Below are 15,595 nucleotides of genomic sequence, written 5' to 3' on the forward strand. Positions count from 1 at the left end.
TCTATAAATTTATATTTAATAAATAACAATGTAATAATACATGTAAATAATAATAATCTATAAATTCTTATGTATTTCTTATTTTTTTTTCTTATTTTATATTTAACAGTATTTTATTTATAATTTTTTATATTATTATTAATTATTATTCAATAGAAATAAAATAATACATAAGAATTTCTAAATTCTTATTATTTAACTTTACAGTGCAACAGAAAAATTATATTATATGTTATAATAGTGGTGAAAACTGCTCAACGGATCACCGGCACCCAGTTAACATCCATCGAGAACATTTATCACAGGCGCTGTCTGGGCAGGGCAAGAAACATCATCAAGGATGCCTCTCACCCTAACCATGGACTTTTCACCCTCCTTCCATCCGGCAGGCGTTACAGAAGCCTACGCTCTCGAACTAGTAGGCTCAGGAAGAGCTTCTTTCCTGAGGCTGTGACACTTCTGAATGCCGCACCACCTATCTAACCTGCACCTGCTCTTTTACTGCACTGGTCACAGTACTTTACATACATGTATTGCACTACTCATATTTTGCACAGACTGCACATGGTTAAATCCATTACACTATAAACTGTCTAAGTGGTTACTGTACAAGCACAGTAGACTATTTCTACAAAAAATCATTGCACTACTGTTATTTTGCATATAATAGATTGTTCAACAATACTTTGCACACTCATTCAACTGTATTTATTACCACTGTTCTCACGTTCCTGTTATTCATAATGTATATATAATCCTTCATTGCTCTGTTCATAATGTACATACAATATCTACATTGCATTCATATTTATAATCTGTATATACTCTGCTCAATACTGTATATAGCAACTCCACTGTACATTCTGTATATCATAGCTTTACTTACTCTGCACTTTTATGTATATAAAACACTATATTCTTGCACTTCTGGTTAGATGCTAACTGCATTTCATTAGCTCTGTACTTGTACTCTGCATAATGACAATAAAGTTGAATCTAATCTAATCTAATATATACATATAATATACTATTATTTTCGTATTCATTTCTATAGTTTAAAACGTTAAATCCATTGTGTGCTCATTTTGGTGGAAAACTGCTTCTCCTTTGTTTGCTACAGGTTTAAAAATGCTTCTCATTACAAAATGCTTCACTATTTATTTAATTCAGTCTGAGCCTTCGTGATTTGATAATCACACTAAGCCATATCACGATTTCAGTTTCACTGTGATTAATCGCTCAGTCCTGTTTTCTATCTTCTCTTCGTTTTCTGCTCCATCATTTCAGTCTTTCTCTCAGGCTCTCACTATATCTCTGTATCTTCATATCTCAGCGGATCTGGCAGTAGTAGCCAGTTGCCATGGTAACGGCAGAGCGCAGATTCCCGTGGGATTGTGGGGATTCTGTGTTGAGCTGAGGCTGGTCACTGTTCGGACTGCTTTACAATTCCACTTAAACTCCTGCAGCACTTCAGGTGCTGGACTTTCATCTACACCTTTATTTCAGTGCACCAACGTCCCTGAGGAACATCGTCTTGCTCAGTGGTTGCTCGTTCACAGCACAGAAGACTTTATTAAATTAAGATGTCTCTCTAAAAAAACACACTATGGGAAATTGAAAAATACATAAATGACTAAAATGTTGACATACAATAAAGAGTACAGCGCTTGTAAAATAAATGTGGATACTAGCAGTTCAGATCATTCAGTGTTGGAAGAAATGATTGTGGACATATCGACTGTGCTCTGATTTAAGTATGAAATCAAAGGTCATTGTCGAGGTCTCTGTGGGGAAACATGTGGGAAGCAGGAGAGTCTCGATTTGATGTCTAGGACATACTAAAGGAAGTTGTGTGGTTCACCTGTAGAAGTAGGAGCATCCGCGGACACTGTTGTGGCTGAAGTAATCTTGACTCTTTTCATTGCCGAAGTCCTCCAGCGGGTCGGACCACAGCAGATCACACATGGGGCCAAACGCTGGCGGTTCCTTGAACCTGTCCAGCTGAGAGTCATAGAGAGAGAGAGTGAGTCGTCTGCCTAGTCAACATCAATATAAATAAATATTACTAAATATGATATTATATTAATAAATGAATGACATTATTCATATTTAACAATTTTTTTTATATAATTATTCTTTTATATTTATGTAAATGTTAATATGTTAATAATTGTTTTTATACCATTTGCATAATTATTTTGCCTTTATTTATTTTTTTTGCATTGTAAATAAAAAATATATTTTTTTATTTTGTAATTTAAATAAAGCACAATAAATTGAAACTGCCAGAAAAAGACTTAAAAAAAATAAAAAAAAAACGGTGTGGTTTGTTGTGCTGTGTTTGTGCATCGCTAAAGAAAATGCAAAAATGCACCAAAGGCATAATGGGAGATTTAGAGAAGATCTGTCAAACATCTGTTGTTAGAGCTGAGTCTTAAGTCATTAAACATTAAACATTGTCCAGGATTGCTTGATAAGGTCTGTCTGGGGAACAAGAACTGGATTTACTGTTCAGAAGTTTGGGGTGGGTACGATTGTCTCTTATGCTCACCACGGCTGCATTTATCAAGAATACAGTAAAGACAATAATACTGTGAAATATTATTACATTTACAATACATTATGGTTTTATTTGAAATGTCATTTATTCCTGTGACGCAAGCATCATTTAAGCATCATTACTCCAGTCTTCAGTGTCACATGATCTTTCAGAAATCATTTTAGTATGCTGATTTGCTGCTCAACAAACATTTGTTTTTATTATCAACACTGAAAAGTTGTGCTGCTTAACATTTTTCTGGAAACCATGACATGTTCATATACACTCCTCACCCTCTTAATGTCATCTAACGTGTGTATCTCTGGAGACAGGCCACCATGAACACACAAAAACTGCTGATTCATCAGAGCAGCCAGAGGCAGACAGTCGAATGCATCCATGCACGCGTCGTACACCTGCTCCGAGTACTTGATTTTACCTGAAAGAAAGAGAGACGGAGATCACACACCTGCATCTGATTTCACCCGAGGGACAGAGAGTGACAGACAAACAAAGAGAGCGCAGGAGAGATACAAATGAGAAGAAGAGTATGAAGTAACGTCACTCCAGAGCTCAGAAATTAAGTGAGCTTCTTCTGAAGGGTTTATTTTCTCTGTGTGAATCTAATTTGTACATTAAGCCGCTTCATTCAATTACACTTTCAGAGGACACTAAATGAGAGATGTGTGTGTGTGTGTGAGACAGTCTGCTGTGTCAATCTCACTGCTCCAAATCTACCAATCTGTTCAGCCACATCACTGCATCCCTCTTCATTATCTCTCCATCTCTCCCTCCGTCTTCCCTCTATTCACACACAAATACTGTCTCTAATGACATTAGATCAATCAATATGTACAAATCCCACTATGCTGTAGTGTAGCAGTGTAAGAATAAAAATGTGCACTGTGTACATGTAAATGTGAAAATGTAAACAATGCTGCTTCGTTTTATTCGAAATGCAAAAAAGTAGTTCAGTATTAGTTATAATTGGCCAATTTTTTAAAATGCTTATCTTAAGTATATACATATTTAGACTATTAGTACTATAGTTTTATTAAAAATTAAATTACTTAAATTACATTAGAGCTCATTACAATGTTTAATTAATTAGAATTTTTTTAATTATTATATTTATTTAATATATTTAACACTGGAGCTTATGTATATATGCATTCATGTACATATATATATATATATATATATATATATATATAGAGAGAGAGAGAGAGAGAGAGAGAGAGAGAAAGAGAGAATAAAGAATTTTTTTCTCTTTTTGAGTAATTATTTAAAATGATTTACCTTATTATTATTATTATTTACCTTTATTTTTAAACTCAATTTAGGTGTATGGTGAGTTCCAATTTAGATAGCACTGTAAACATTTAGTATATAAGTTTAAGTGTATTAGTGTGTGTGTGTGTGTGTGTGTGTGTGTTCTGTCAGTCTGCAGATGGTAAAGGAGGGCACCCACTCCTCCTCACTCCCCTCATCAGGGAAATCACACTCACAGGCTCCCTGGGCCTAACATTAACAGGCAAATTAATTTTCTGCTAATCATACTCCCTCTTTCTCTCGCTGCATCTCTCTTTCTGTCTGACAAGAGACTGCTCCAGAAAAAGACCTCCATCAGAGGAGATGTGAGGTGAACGGTTGTTTTTATAAGAAATGGATAGTTTCACACCTTCAGTGTAAGTGTAGAGACACCATTACTGAAAAGACAAAGAGTTTTCCTCGTGTCGGTACTCACATTCTTGTTTGAAAGTGAAATATTCAGTCAAATGTCTACATTCATGGTTTCCCCGCAGCAGAAACAGCGTCTTTGGGTAGAGGCTTTTCAGCGACCAGAGGTAAAGGACACACTGAAGGACAGAAAATAGACAGAATGAGAGATACTTTCACAGACCACTTCAAGATATTTAGGCAAAGGTGGTGTGTACTACAAACTCGTGTCCCTAAGGAGGGTGGAAAAAAACCTTAGGACATACTCACCTCAATACTGAAGTACCCTCGGTCCACATAGTCCCCTAGAAACAGGTACCTCGTTGTCGCAGGAGACCCGCCAACCTCAAATAGCTTCATCAGGTCGAAGAACTGCCCGTGAATATCCCCGCACACTGCAACAGTACAAAAAATAATAAAAACTGGGACTAGCTGAAGGAAACAGTAGTGCTTGCGAAACAGTAAACCAACAAGAGTTAGAATGGTGGGAAGTTTTTAGCAGAATGACATTTTGAGGAGTTGTAAGCAAACACAGAAAGATAAAAGGGTTAATTGAGACCTCATTTAATAAACCTGATGTAAAAAAAACAGTATGCAAATATATCAGTGATGTCACTGGGATAGTTAATTATCAGTGAAAATCAAAGGCAGATATTAAAACTTTTATCTTATGTTTCAACTTAAAGTTTTTTAAAGTAATCTTTCTATGAAAAGATGACTTTTTTTCTTCTGAGTTAAAAGTCACAACATAAGAACTTGCGTTTATTGTCTGTCCAAACATATATAAACACAGTGTGGAGAAACAGGATTTTTATTTTTATTTGTATAATTTATCTCATTTTTAGCAGGTCCTATTAGTAGCTAGCAAGATTAGAAAATCAAAATGGCTCTTGCATTTATTTTCTGATATACAAAGTTCTGTTATTTTGACTGAAACGTGTGTGTGTATCTGAAAAAAAGATTGAGAAAGAGACTGAAGAGAAGGTGAGTGTTGTTTTATATCTAATGCAGATTTCTAATTGGAGCTGTTCACATGTGAGTGTGTGTTCCCAGTGGGAGGTCAAAGGGTTAAAGGCCACGAGGTCTGGATGATTGAAAGCACACAAAGCTAACCATCTCTCTCTGTAATGGGTTCCAGGGAATTAAACCAGTTACCCAGCGAGCCATTAATGTTTAATGTCTCCTGTGTGTGAAATTCACCAGGCCAGCAAATGACGAGGGTTCAGAAATGCATGCTGGGAGAGAGATAGAGGTTCAGTCTCAGATGTGAGGCCAGCGAGAACTGGAAAAGGTCCTCGTGTTCAGCTTCTCTGCTTCTTAAATGATAGCATTTTCATAGCTGATGAGCAACATCTTCATCCTGTGTCAGACCTGCTGCCTGTGCTGAACCTCACTTTGACTCATGGGAAATTAAGGTCACAAGGTGCAATTCATTATCTGACCTCTCCTAACAATGCCATGTATTCCCCAACGTCTTTTCAACCTGTAGTTTCAAAAGCTTCTACATTATTAGTGCAAGAGTGATAACCTCTTTCTGTTATAAAATCAATCAGTATGTACTGTAATTGTGTTAGTACATGAGCATGCATATCTTAAACTTAGAGATACATGTTCATATTGTAGTCTGCTTATATATTTGTGTACCCTATGTATCTTTTTATCATCTGATACATGATGAAATTAAATCACAAATGAACGTGACTATAATAATTCATTTTGTTCAAAATGATGTATGTATGTAAAGGTAAATATTCACCGGTATTACATTTTGGTTATCATACTGTTCGAAAGTTTGGGGTTGAGATGTTCATTTTCTCTTATGTTTCCCAGGGCTGCATTTATTTAATCAATAATAAAATATAAAGAGTATTATGGTATTGTTAATTATTATTATAACTTAAAAGTATATGTATTATATTTTGATGTAGTTTAAAATGTAATTTATATTTCTTTGATGCAAAGCTGAATTTTCAGCATCATTACTCCAGTCTTCAGTGTCACATGATCCTTCAGAAATCACTGTTATATCCTAATTTTCTGCTCAAGAAACACTTCTTATTATCAATGTTGAAAACAGATTCTTTAATGAATAGGACGTCCAAAAGAACATTAAAAAAATATTTTGTAACATTATAAATGTATACTCTGTCATTTTTGAATAAGAGTATTTATATCTTAAATTAGTACCAACCCATTACATTAAATACTGCAATTCTATTAGATATTAATATTTTTCGTTTTGAATAAATATGTGTATATTATGTTGTATATTTTACAACATTACATTTTACACATCTCTGCCAAATTTTCACAATGCATTTTGGGATTATCAAATCAGTAGATTGTATTAATACATTGTATTAATCTCAGAGTAAACAATAAATAAAAGATGGCATGAACTGGCAATTTACATAAACTTTAAGAAGAATAAATAAAATGTACTATTACACCCTGTATTTATGTATGCTGTATTTTTATTGCAATTAGAGTATCAAGTTGCAAACTTAGCAACATGCTAACATCAAACTCAAAGCATACTGGAATCAATTATGAGTTGAGTCCCATGTGTGGAGAGCTACTTGTGTGATGCATTGAGTTGCTGCCTATGTAGTGTTCCAATTATGTCACTTACATCTCAGTTAGGATACTCTAACCCAGATTAAGATGTGCTGTGGAAGATAGCTAACCTGGTTAATGGCTGGTACAAGCTGGTAGACCATCTGTTGTGTTTTGCATGGCAGCTGGTAGACCAGCTAATGACCATCATGACCATCCAGCCATTATTTGTTTCATAATTAAGCCCCAATAATAATTGAGCAGCAAATCAGCATATTAGACTCAGATAATAGTTTTCTGAAGGATCATGTGACACTGACAACTGTAGTAATGGCTGCTGAAAATTCAACTTTGTAACACAGGAATAAGTAACATTTAAAAATATATTCAAGTATATATAAATTGTAATAATATTACTGTTTTTACCTTGTTTTTAATTAAATAAATGCAGACTTGATGAGCATAAAAGAAAAACCTTTTGACCAAAATTGATTCCTTTAGAGAAGACAACAACCATATCATGCCCTGTTTTCTTGTCACATATATCTGTATCAGTAACCTGTGACAGGGGCCTCTATGTCCAGCATGGTCTTCTCCTGGCGGAGGATGGCGGCCCCCTCGTTGATGATCCGCAGGGCGACAGGCTCCTCCACGCGACCCTCTTTAGTGAGGTGAGCCTTCAGCAGGTCCACACGCGGTTTCCCCTCACAGTCGAACACCTCTCGCATGGTTAACCTGTGGCTCAGCGGAAACGGCACCGCTGCAGAGAGAAGGACACAGAAAAGAACTGAGAAACATGGTGTAGAAAACCAAAAGGGAACAAGATTACAAAAAAAAAACTTCCATTGTAGTTACACATCCAGAATGCTGAGCGAACTCTGTTCCTGACTACAGCTAGCGTTCAGGCCACAATGCATTAGACATACTCAATGAAACACCTCCAGATGACTTTGTGAGGAACATGAGGATGAGAAACCAGACTGACTGCACTATTTAGATGATAGACAACTCAGGGATATCCACCAACACAATCTACAAAAGTAATATTGATAAATAATATTCTACTAATGGTTCTAATACACAAACAGAACACAACAGGTAAAAAATCCCATTCAATTACACTTGAAGGAAGGATCGAATCATATCTAAAGACCAAAATATTATAAAGACTTGAGGGTGGGCCAACATATTTATTAGTCATGCATAGCGGTTAATGTTAAAGTACTGATTACACAGTAAAACACACACTGACCAAAATGTCTAAACAGATTACTTATAGACTGACAAAAATGGTGTAGAATTTACTATTTTCAATCAGGGGAAAAACAGATATAGAGAAAAAGACAAAAAGTCTGTAAAAAGGTGAAATGAGAACAAAAGTGTGGCAAAGTGTTACCGGGCAACAGCAGCCAGAGGTTGGCATGCCACCAGAGAAGCGCATCACACACACACACACTGAGTCATAGCAGCCCACATGCTAACCCTTCTCCACATCCAAAAAATGAGTTTTCAGAAACTTATTTTTCAGCCTGTATTCCAGCTTTTGAGCCGTGCAAGACGTGCTGCAGCAGCCAAAACAACAACTGTGAAGATGAATTCAGTCAGATAACATTAACATATTTTAGAAACAAAGGAATAGAGTCACTTCCATGATGCAGGACATCAGATCATACTGTACATAGAGAAACGTTTTATTGCCCAGATCTTGCTCTTCTACTGCCCAGATTACTTCATTGAGTTCTCAAGCATGCTAAATAATCAACTTTGTCTGAGAGGATTCTTCTTAAATTCCTTGGGAGCGATAAAAAAACAAAAAACAAACGAGACATAGAAAAGGTTGGCTGAAAAAAGTTTAGAGCTATAAAAGGAATGGGAATGAATTTATTGAGAAATATTTGAGTTCACTGAAATCTCTGACATTTGATTGCAGAACATCACAAATGAAATCTCTTTAATGTCTCAGTTGTTTCTTGATTAAATAAACAGAGAGCAAATGGAGTGTTTTGTCTGCTGCTTCTCAGATATTTCTCATTATGTGTCTCCATGAGTCAAGATTTCAATACAAACTCAAACAGTTTGCATAAAATTCCTCCAAGACTGATTAAGTCACATGAGCGATGGAAGAGCAACATGTGGGCAATTAAATGTTTCTCCGAGTTGGCATCTGAGAATAGTTCTGGTCAAATAGAGACACTGTTGAGATCTCCTCTATATCTAATGTCAAAGAGAACATCACTATGGTTTTCTTTCCCTGCTGATGATGACTTACAAGCTTCAGAAAGAGTGTCACGAGAATCTGAAGAAAATTATTTTGTGCTTCCATTTTCAAATAGTTTTCAAAAAGATAAATACTCATAATACTCACAAACAATACTTATAGGAAGGTAAATCTCTTTGATGTCTCTAATGTTCTACTGAAACCCTAGTCATCTCTCATGAGACTTTAGACATGAGACTCTAGAGCTTCAGAAGAAACCTAAATCAAGATGACTTCATTATGAACTCTTTTCTCTTAAAATCCTCAAAGACACATTAAGTCTCATGAGATATGAAAGAGCAACCTATAAGGATCAACTTTCTCTGTGTTGGCATCTGAGTATGATTATGGTCAAACATGAGCATATTCTGAAAAGAGCTGAAGATCACTTCTACAACCCTAAAAGAGATATTTAGGGACTTTTTACTCAGGAGAAACTGAGAAGCATGGGAGCCTGCATTTAAATCGCAATCTAGTCTAAGAAAAACGTTTGAGATATCAGAGAGATTTCATTTATTATTATTTTTTCTGCTGATAAGAACATGATGACTTTTTTTGGCACAGTTTGTCAGGACAAGATCTACAATGAGTTTTACTAAGAATCTAATCTGCTTTGTATATGATTTGTTATTGTATGTGTGTGTACAGTATGAGTGTGTGTGTGCCTTTATGGGTGCATTATTGAAGTGCAGTATGCAGCAGAGATCTCTTGCATAACACTGTCTCCTCAGGCAAATGCACTCTCTCTCTCTCTCTCTCACACACACACACATAGCCGACTCCACAAGCATTCACATGCACGTGATAAACGCACACACGCTCATGATAAGAGAAAAGAAATAAGCACGACTCGTGCAAAGGCAGACATGTGCATGCAATTGCAAATATTTGTCAAAAATACTTGAAATTACTCATAGGAAAGGACATCTCTTTAATGTCTCAACTGATTAATGAAAACAGAGAGAGTGAATGAATCAAAGGAGATTCAATTGCAACTCACATATTTCTCATCACACTCTTCTGAATAAATTGAGCTGCTGTCCTCACTAATTTAAGCTCTGTAATTTTACCCCATGTCAACAACGGTCTCATTTGTATCAATTTTGATTTCACCTAAGAAATTATAGAAAAAAACGTAAATGAAAGGGTCATAACAACTGAGAACAAGCAAACTCTGAGCAACAACATTTCCCTTTGGGTACCTGAAAACACTTGCAGCAACACAAACGCGCACCTTTACAGTACGGATATTTGCATACATTACTTTAGAATAAGCACATACTGTACGCTGTCCTCTGTCTGAACATGAGCATAATTACTGTTGTCATGGACACAGTCATACAGTGACGGGCCTCACATGCCCTCTCATGTCATTAAACACACATGTGGTGCATCTTTTCACAGGCGTTTCTATGTAAATAAACATGTTGGGTTATAAACCACAACAATGAAATGAAACGCCATGAATCATTGATCGAAGAGTGGAACGAACCCGTACAAAACAATGTGAGCTAAATATAAACACGACTGTTGCAGAGAAGCAGCACGAGCCTAAACAATAAACACACGAGTATAGTTGACATATAATGCGTCCATGAACCTTTGAGTTTGAACCTGTATGAATACGAATTATTAAACAGATTATTACATTTAAGAAAATTCTATGCCATTATGTCTAAAATCAAAACAGACAAGAATTACATCAACCTTTTTAAAAGCTGAATTTAGTGAATTTTTGAAATTATGCATTATAATGTAAAGAATGAAAATGAATATTAATTCTGGGATTAAAAGAAAAAATAAAGATTTTAGGGATCAACTTTAAGGTTATAAAATTGTCACTATTTATAAACACTTTTTTGGCTTTGGTATATCATTTTTAAATGTTTCTAAAGTGAAACTATGAAAATATGAAGTACAAATATTCCATGTAAACCCTCAATTGATTAAAATATATTAAATGCTGAATTTAGTGAAATCAAGAATCACTACATTATAATATGCAGATTATAAAATGCATATTCATTTTAAGAATTTAAAAGGTTAAATATATATATATATATATATATATATATATATATATATATATATATATATATATATATATATATATATATATATATATATATATATAATTATTATATATTTTTTGGGTTTAGTAGTTTACTAAAATTTTGTAGTGTGTCTAATTAATAAATGGGTAAAAAAAAAAACTATACAAATAATTATAAAACTAAGCAAAATGCTGGCTGAAAAAAGGACATGTATTTCATGTCAACTACCCACATTTATTTTGCATATTGTGATCAGCAATGCCAATACGGAGTTGCCATCTGCTCTTTGTCAGCATTGGTGTTGACCTTTGACCTCTGGCATGGAACGTTCATATCAGCATTTCATGAATACTTGCTGCGCTTTTATTTTCTTCTCTGTGTCAAACTTCCTTCTAGCACTTTCACAGCCTGTACACTCCGCATGTGTGTGTGCGTGTGATGGAACAGGTCAAGGCAGGACAAGCAGCAGCAGCAGTGTGAGGTCAGGATAACTGACCCGTGTGTGAGAGCATGTGTGTGTGTGTGTGTGTGTGTGTGTGTGACAACCTCCAGCTGATGAGACAGATGCTGAGACTCCTTCTGCATCTACTAGAGACTGAAAAAACAAGCACCAGACCAAACACGCACACACACACACAAACTCTGATCCGTCTCTCTCACTCAAATGCACATACAAATACACTCACAAAAGCTTCAAATTCATTCACAAGCAAACAAAAAACATCTCTGACTGCTCATATTCTCACATTACTTTCTTCTATTGATCAGAAAAATAGAAGTTTTCCATTGCTCTGTTCCATCCAATAAAAACATTCAGTGACTAGTGGCTGTAAAAAAACTTTAAAAGTACAAAAAAGCATCATGTGGTTCAATTTGAGCAATTATTATTGTCAGAAGCTTGAGATTGCGATTGAAGATTGCGATTATTATTGTCCCTAGCTTGCGATTGTGTAAGCGGAAATGGAGTTGAAAATCTTGTCTGTGAATATGATTAACTGGTTAGATTTTTTTTGTTTTACCTTTTAAACTCACTTAATCACTTTCACACACTTTTAAATTAAATGTTCCCTCCAGGTGGAACGACCTGCCCAACTCAATCTGAACTCAGATTCATGTGACACTGAAGACTGAAATAATAATGGCTGCTGAAAATCAGCACAGAAATAAAATGACATTTTACAACATCATTAACAATATTATGACACTAAATAATTATTTTAAAATGTAAAATTTCACAATACTGTTTTTATTGTCATTTTCAATCGAGCAGCATTGGTGAGTAAAGAGACAGGAGACATACGAGGCCACTGTATAGCAGTTAAACTTGTTACTTAACTTGTTATTTCAGCTATAATTGTGCTGAAATTACAAGTCGGTTGTTGACTCTGAGGAATGTGATAGTATATCGACAGAGACGACGGTGGCTCGCATTGAGCCTGTGAACTGATTAATCAGAGAGCTTAGGGATTGTCTAAAAACTCATCAAGGTTGAATACTAACCTTAAAGGCACAGTTCAAACTCAAAAATGAAAATTCTGTTATCCTTTACTCACCCTCATGTCATTCCAAATTACTTTATTTCATCTGTGGAACACAAATAAAGATACTTTAAAAAATATACATATATTTGTTTGTTGATGGGGGTCCATTGTTGCTGCATCCAATGTAATGTCATTTATACATGTTTGTGAGGCTGAAGTGCTTTTTGGCTGAGGGTGAGAAAAAGACTGAATTTTCCTTTTTGACTGAACTGTCCCTTTAAATGTGAGCAACCGTAATAAACCCATTCACACTAAGTATGATAACTGTAACTATAATTTTTTATAATCATTCTAATTATTTAACAATAGTGAAGGCCACACCATAGCTATAACAATGATATTTTATAAAACATTTTTTCCCAGCTGATGAACGATAAAAACATTGACAGCCAGTCAAAGCAGCAAAGCATTTAAAGCAGCAGATTACATAATGGTAGAATGCTTACAATAAACGCTATCGTGTGTGATGTTTAAAAGGGGTCATATGACGTTGGTAAAAAGAACATTATTTTGTGTTTTTGGTTTAAGGTTCAGCAAACACATTATTTTCCACATACTGTACATAATTGTTGCTCCTCTTAGCTCCGCCATTCTGAAATGTGTTGATTTTTACAAAGCTCATCGTTCTGAAAAGCGATGTGTACGCTGATTGGCCAGTTATCCAGTGCATTGTGATTGGCTGAATACCTCAAGCGTGTGACAGAAATGTTATGCACCTTACCATACTGTGATGCCGTGTCCTTGTGGAATGAGACAAAAACAATAAAAACCATTACAAACAAGGCATTTGTTGCATCGAGTGGGGATATAATTACTAATGACTTATAATGTCTTTTTACGCATTGCATTGCATATCGCGCAGTATAAACATAAAACATGTCTGCATTTGCGATCGGAGAAACGGCCAACAACAAGTTTGAATCATCAGTAGCAAATTCTTTGAACCTTAAAATGTACTTACAGGCTATGAGTCAGAAGCGCCAGACTGTCCTTGCAAAGAAGGAACTTTTTCAGAAACAACCTTTGTACACAGCCTTCCCAGGTTCAGGAAACAGTCCTTCATAAAATGCACTGCACCTATCTGAATATTTGGGTTGTACTGTTCTGGAACAGTGTTGTAAATAATACTTAACCACTGATTTCTAGTTGTGTCCTCTTTTGGAAGACCAAACTAAGTAGTTTCTCTTTCACAAAGAAACACACAGCGTCTCCACGACCTGGCGGCGGCAGCAACAGCGAGAATAAAAGTTACGACTTCCCATTTGGGCAATGTTATGCAAATCTTCCCACAAAGTGACGTAGATATGTGGGGGCGTGCTTAAACGAGGCACTTTAGGAGGGCGTGGACGAGTTGTAAATTTTATAAAGAATATCTCTTTGGGTTTGAGACTTTAGTCCTTGCAACTTTAGGACTCTTATCTATGCACGAACAGCTTGTAACTTTTTTCTTCAAAATACTCTTTACTAATTTACTCTTCCAAACAGGGTTTTTTTTTTATCATGATGCCATAGAAGAACTACTTTGGTTCCCCATAGAAACTTTCAGTGAACAGTACTTAAAAGAACCTTTTTTAGAACAAAATAACATTTATCCACTATAAAGAACCTTTCGTCAAATGGAAAGGTTCCATGGGAGTTAAAGGATGTTAAACGGATGATCTTAATGTAACCATCTATGCTAAATCTATGCATCTATGCATTACTAAAAAAGTAATGTCCAGTCACAATGTGCAGTAGTTTGGTCGATAATCTCCCTCCCAAATCTCCTTGCTTTTTTTCTTTCAGTGTCCTCGTGCTCCCAGTAGTCAACCTCACCTTGACTTCCTCCTGTAAGGTACACCTCTCAGAGTAACACTTGCAAACGGCCAGCCCTCCCTCACACGTTTACAGGCAATGAAAAGGATTGTTCTGCGGATCCGCTGAGCCTGCTGGAGCCCCACCAGTGGTAACACACATAATGGCCTAGAATCATACTTTGGGAAAGTAGGCCGCTGACAGGCTCGTGCTTGTTCCCGGACCCCAGAGGTACGAGGGGAGGGACTCATTCAGGTCACAGCTGTGCTAGAGCCTCTCTCACTCTTTCTTTCTCTCTCTCTCTCTCTCTCTCTCGCTCACTCTTTCCTTCACCTCCTCCATGGCCTTTCACTCCTGCCCTCCTCCTGCCCTGACCCCAACTTACAGGAAAACACTCACAATGGGTTGCCTTCAAGTGTGAAGCCCTGCTGTGGAGGAGAAATCATCAGTACACTAGTGCTGGGTTTCACCTCTCCACATGGAGAAACGCCATCGAGCACGCCCTCTCAAAACAAACCGACTTCAAAGACTACCGTTTTATCATAAAGATTCATATTAGCCAAACATGAATATTTTTTAAAGTATTTAAGGTCTAAACATACTCTGAGGTACAGGAATCTAGATGCTTCTAGCTATGCTAAAATGTATTTCACGTATCAATTTTGTCAGCACACAATACACAACTCAACTACATACTGCATTCTCAGTGTTGCCAGTAGGAGTGCTATAGTGGACATTCACATAAGCTGTCTTCTTCTACAACGACTTTTCTCTTTTAATTCAACGACTGTCAAAGCACAGCAAAAGTTGACAAAGATTATTGCTTTTAACAACAATGTGGGAATCAAGTTCAAACTGATTATACTGTAATACTGCTGGCTGGATGCTATACTCTGAAGTACTCTGAAGTACATGAATGTAGACGCCTCTAGCAATGCTAAACTTGATTTTACATGTGTCAGTGTGTAATTGAAAACTCAGGTACATGCTGCGTTCTCAGTGTTGCCACTAGGAGTGCTATAGTTGACATTTGTGTAAGCTGTCTTCTTTTACAATCGGATTTCTCTGTAGGCACGGTAGGTGATCTGGTTAAAAAAAATAATTTTCTATGCTTGTTGAAAGTCTCTTCGCATCC

The 15,595-nt window shown here is 36.1% G+C and overlaps 1 protein-coding gene across 3 annotated transcripts in view; it reads right to left on the reverse strand.

The window, feature by feature from the left end:
- LOC128027657 (protein phosphatase 3 catalytic subunit alpha) overlaps positions 1 to 15,595 on the reverse strand; it is a 36,938-nt gene that overhangs the window by 10,826 nt on the left and 10,517 nt on the right. For all 3 annotated transcript variants that reach the window (XM_052615447.1, XM_052615445.1, XM_052615446.1), the window contains exons 2-6: positions 7,374 to 7,574; positions 4,529 to 4,653; positions 4,287 to 4,398; positions 2,833 to 2,978; positions 1,862 to 2,001 (exon numbers count right to left, since the gene is read on the reverse strand). In XM_052615447.1, the coding sequence (XP_052471407.1) occupies positions 1,862 to 2,001; positions 2,833 to 2,978; positions 4,287 to 4,398; positions 4,529 to 4,653; positions 7,374 to 7,574 (724 nt within the window). The remainder of the gene's footprint in view (positions 1 to 1,861; positions 2,002 to 2,832; positions 2,979 to 4,286; positions 4,399 to 4,528; positions 4,654 to 7,373; positions 7,575 to 15,595) is intronic.

This window comes from Carassius gibelio, chromosome A14 (genome assembly GCF_023724105.1).
Source record: "Carassius gibelio isolate Cgi1373 ecotype wild population from Czech Republic chromosome A14, carGib1.2-hapl.c, whole genome shotgun sequence".
In the NCBI taxonomy this organism is placed as follows: domain Eukaryota; kingdom Metazoa; phylum Chordata; class Actinopteri; order Cypriniformes; family Cyprinidae; genus Carassius; species Carassius gibelio.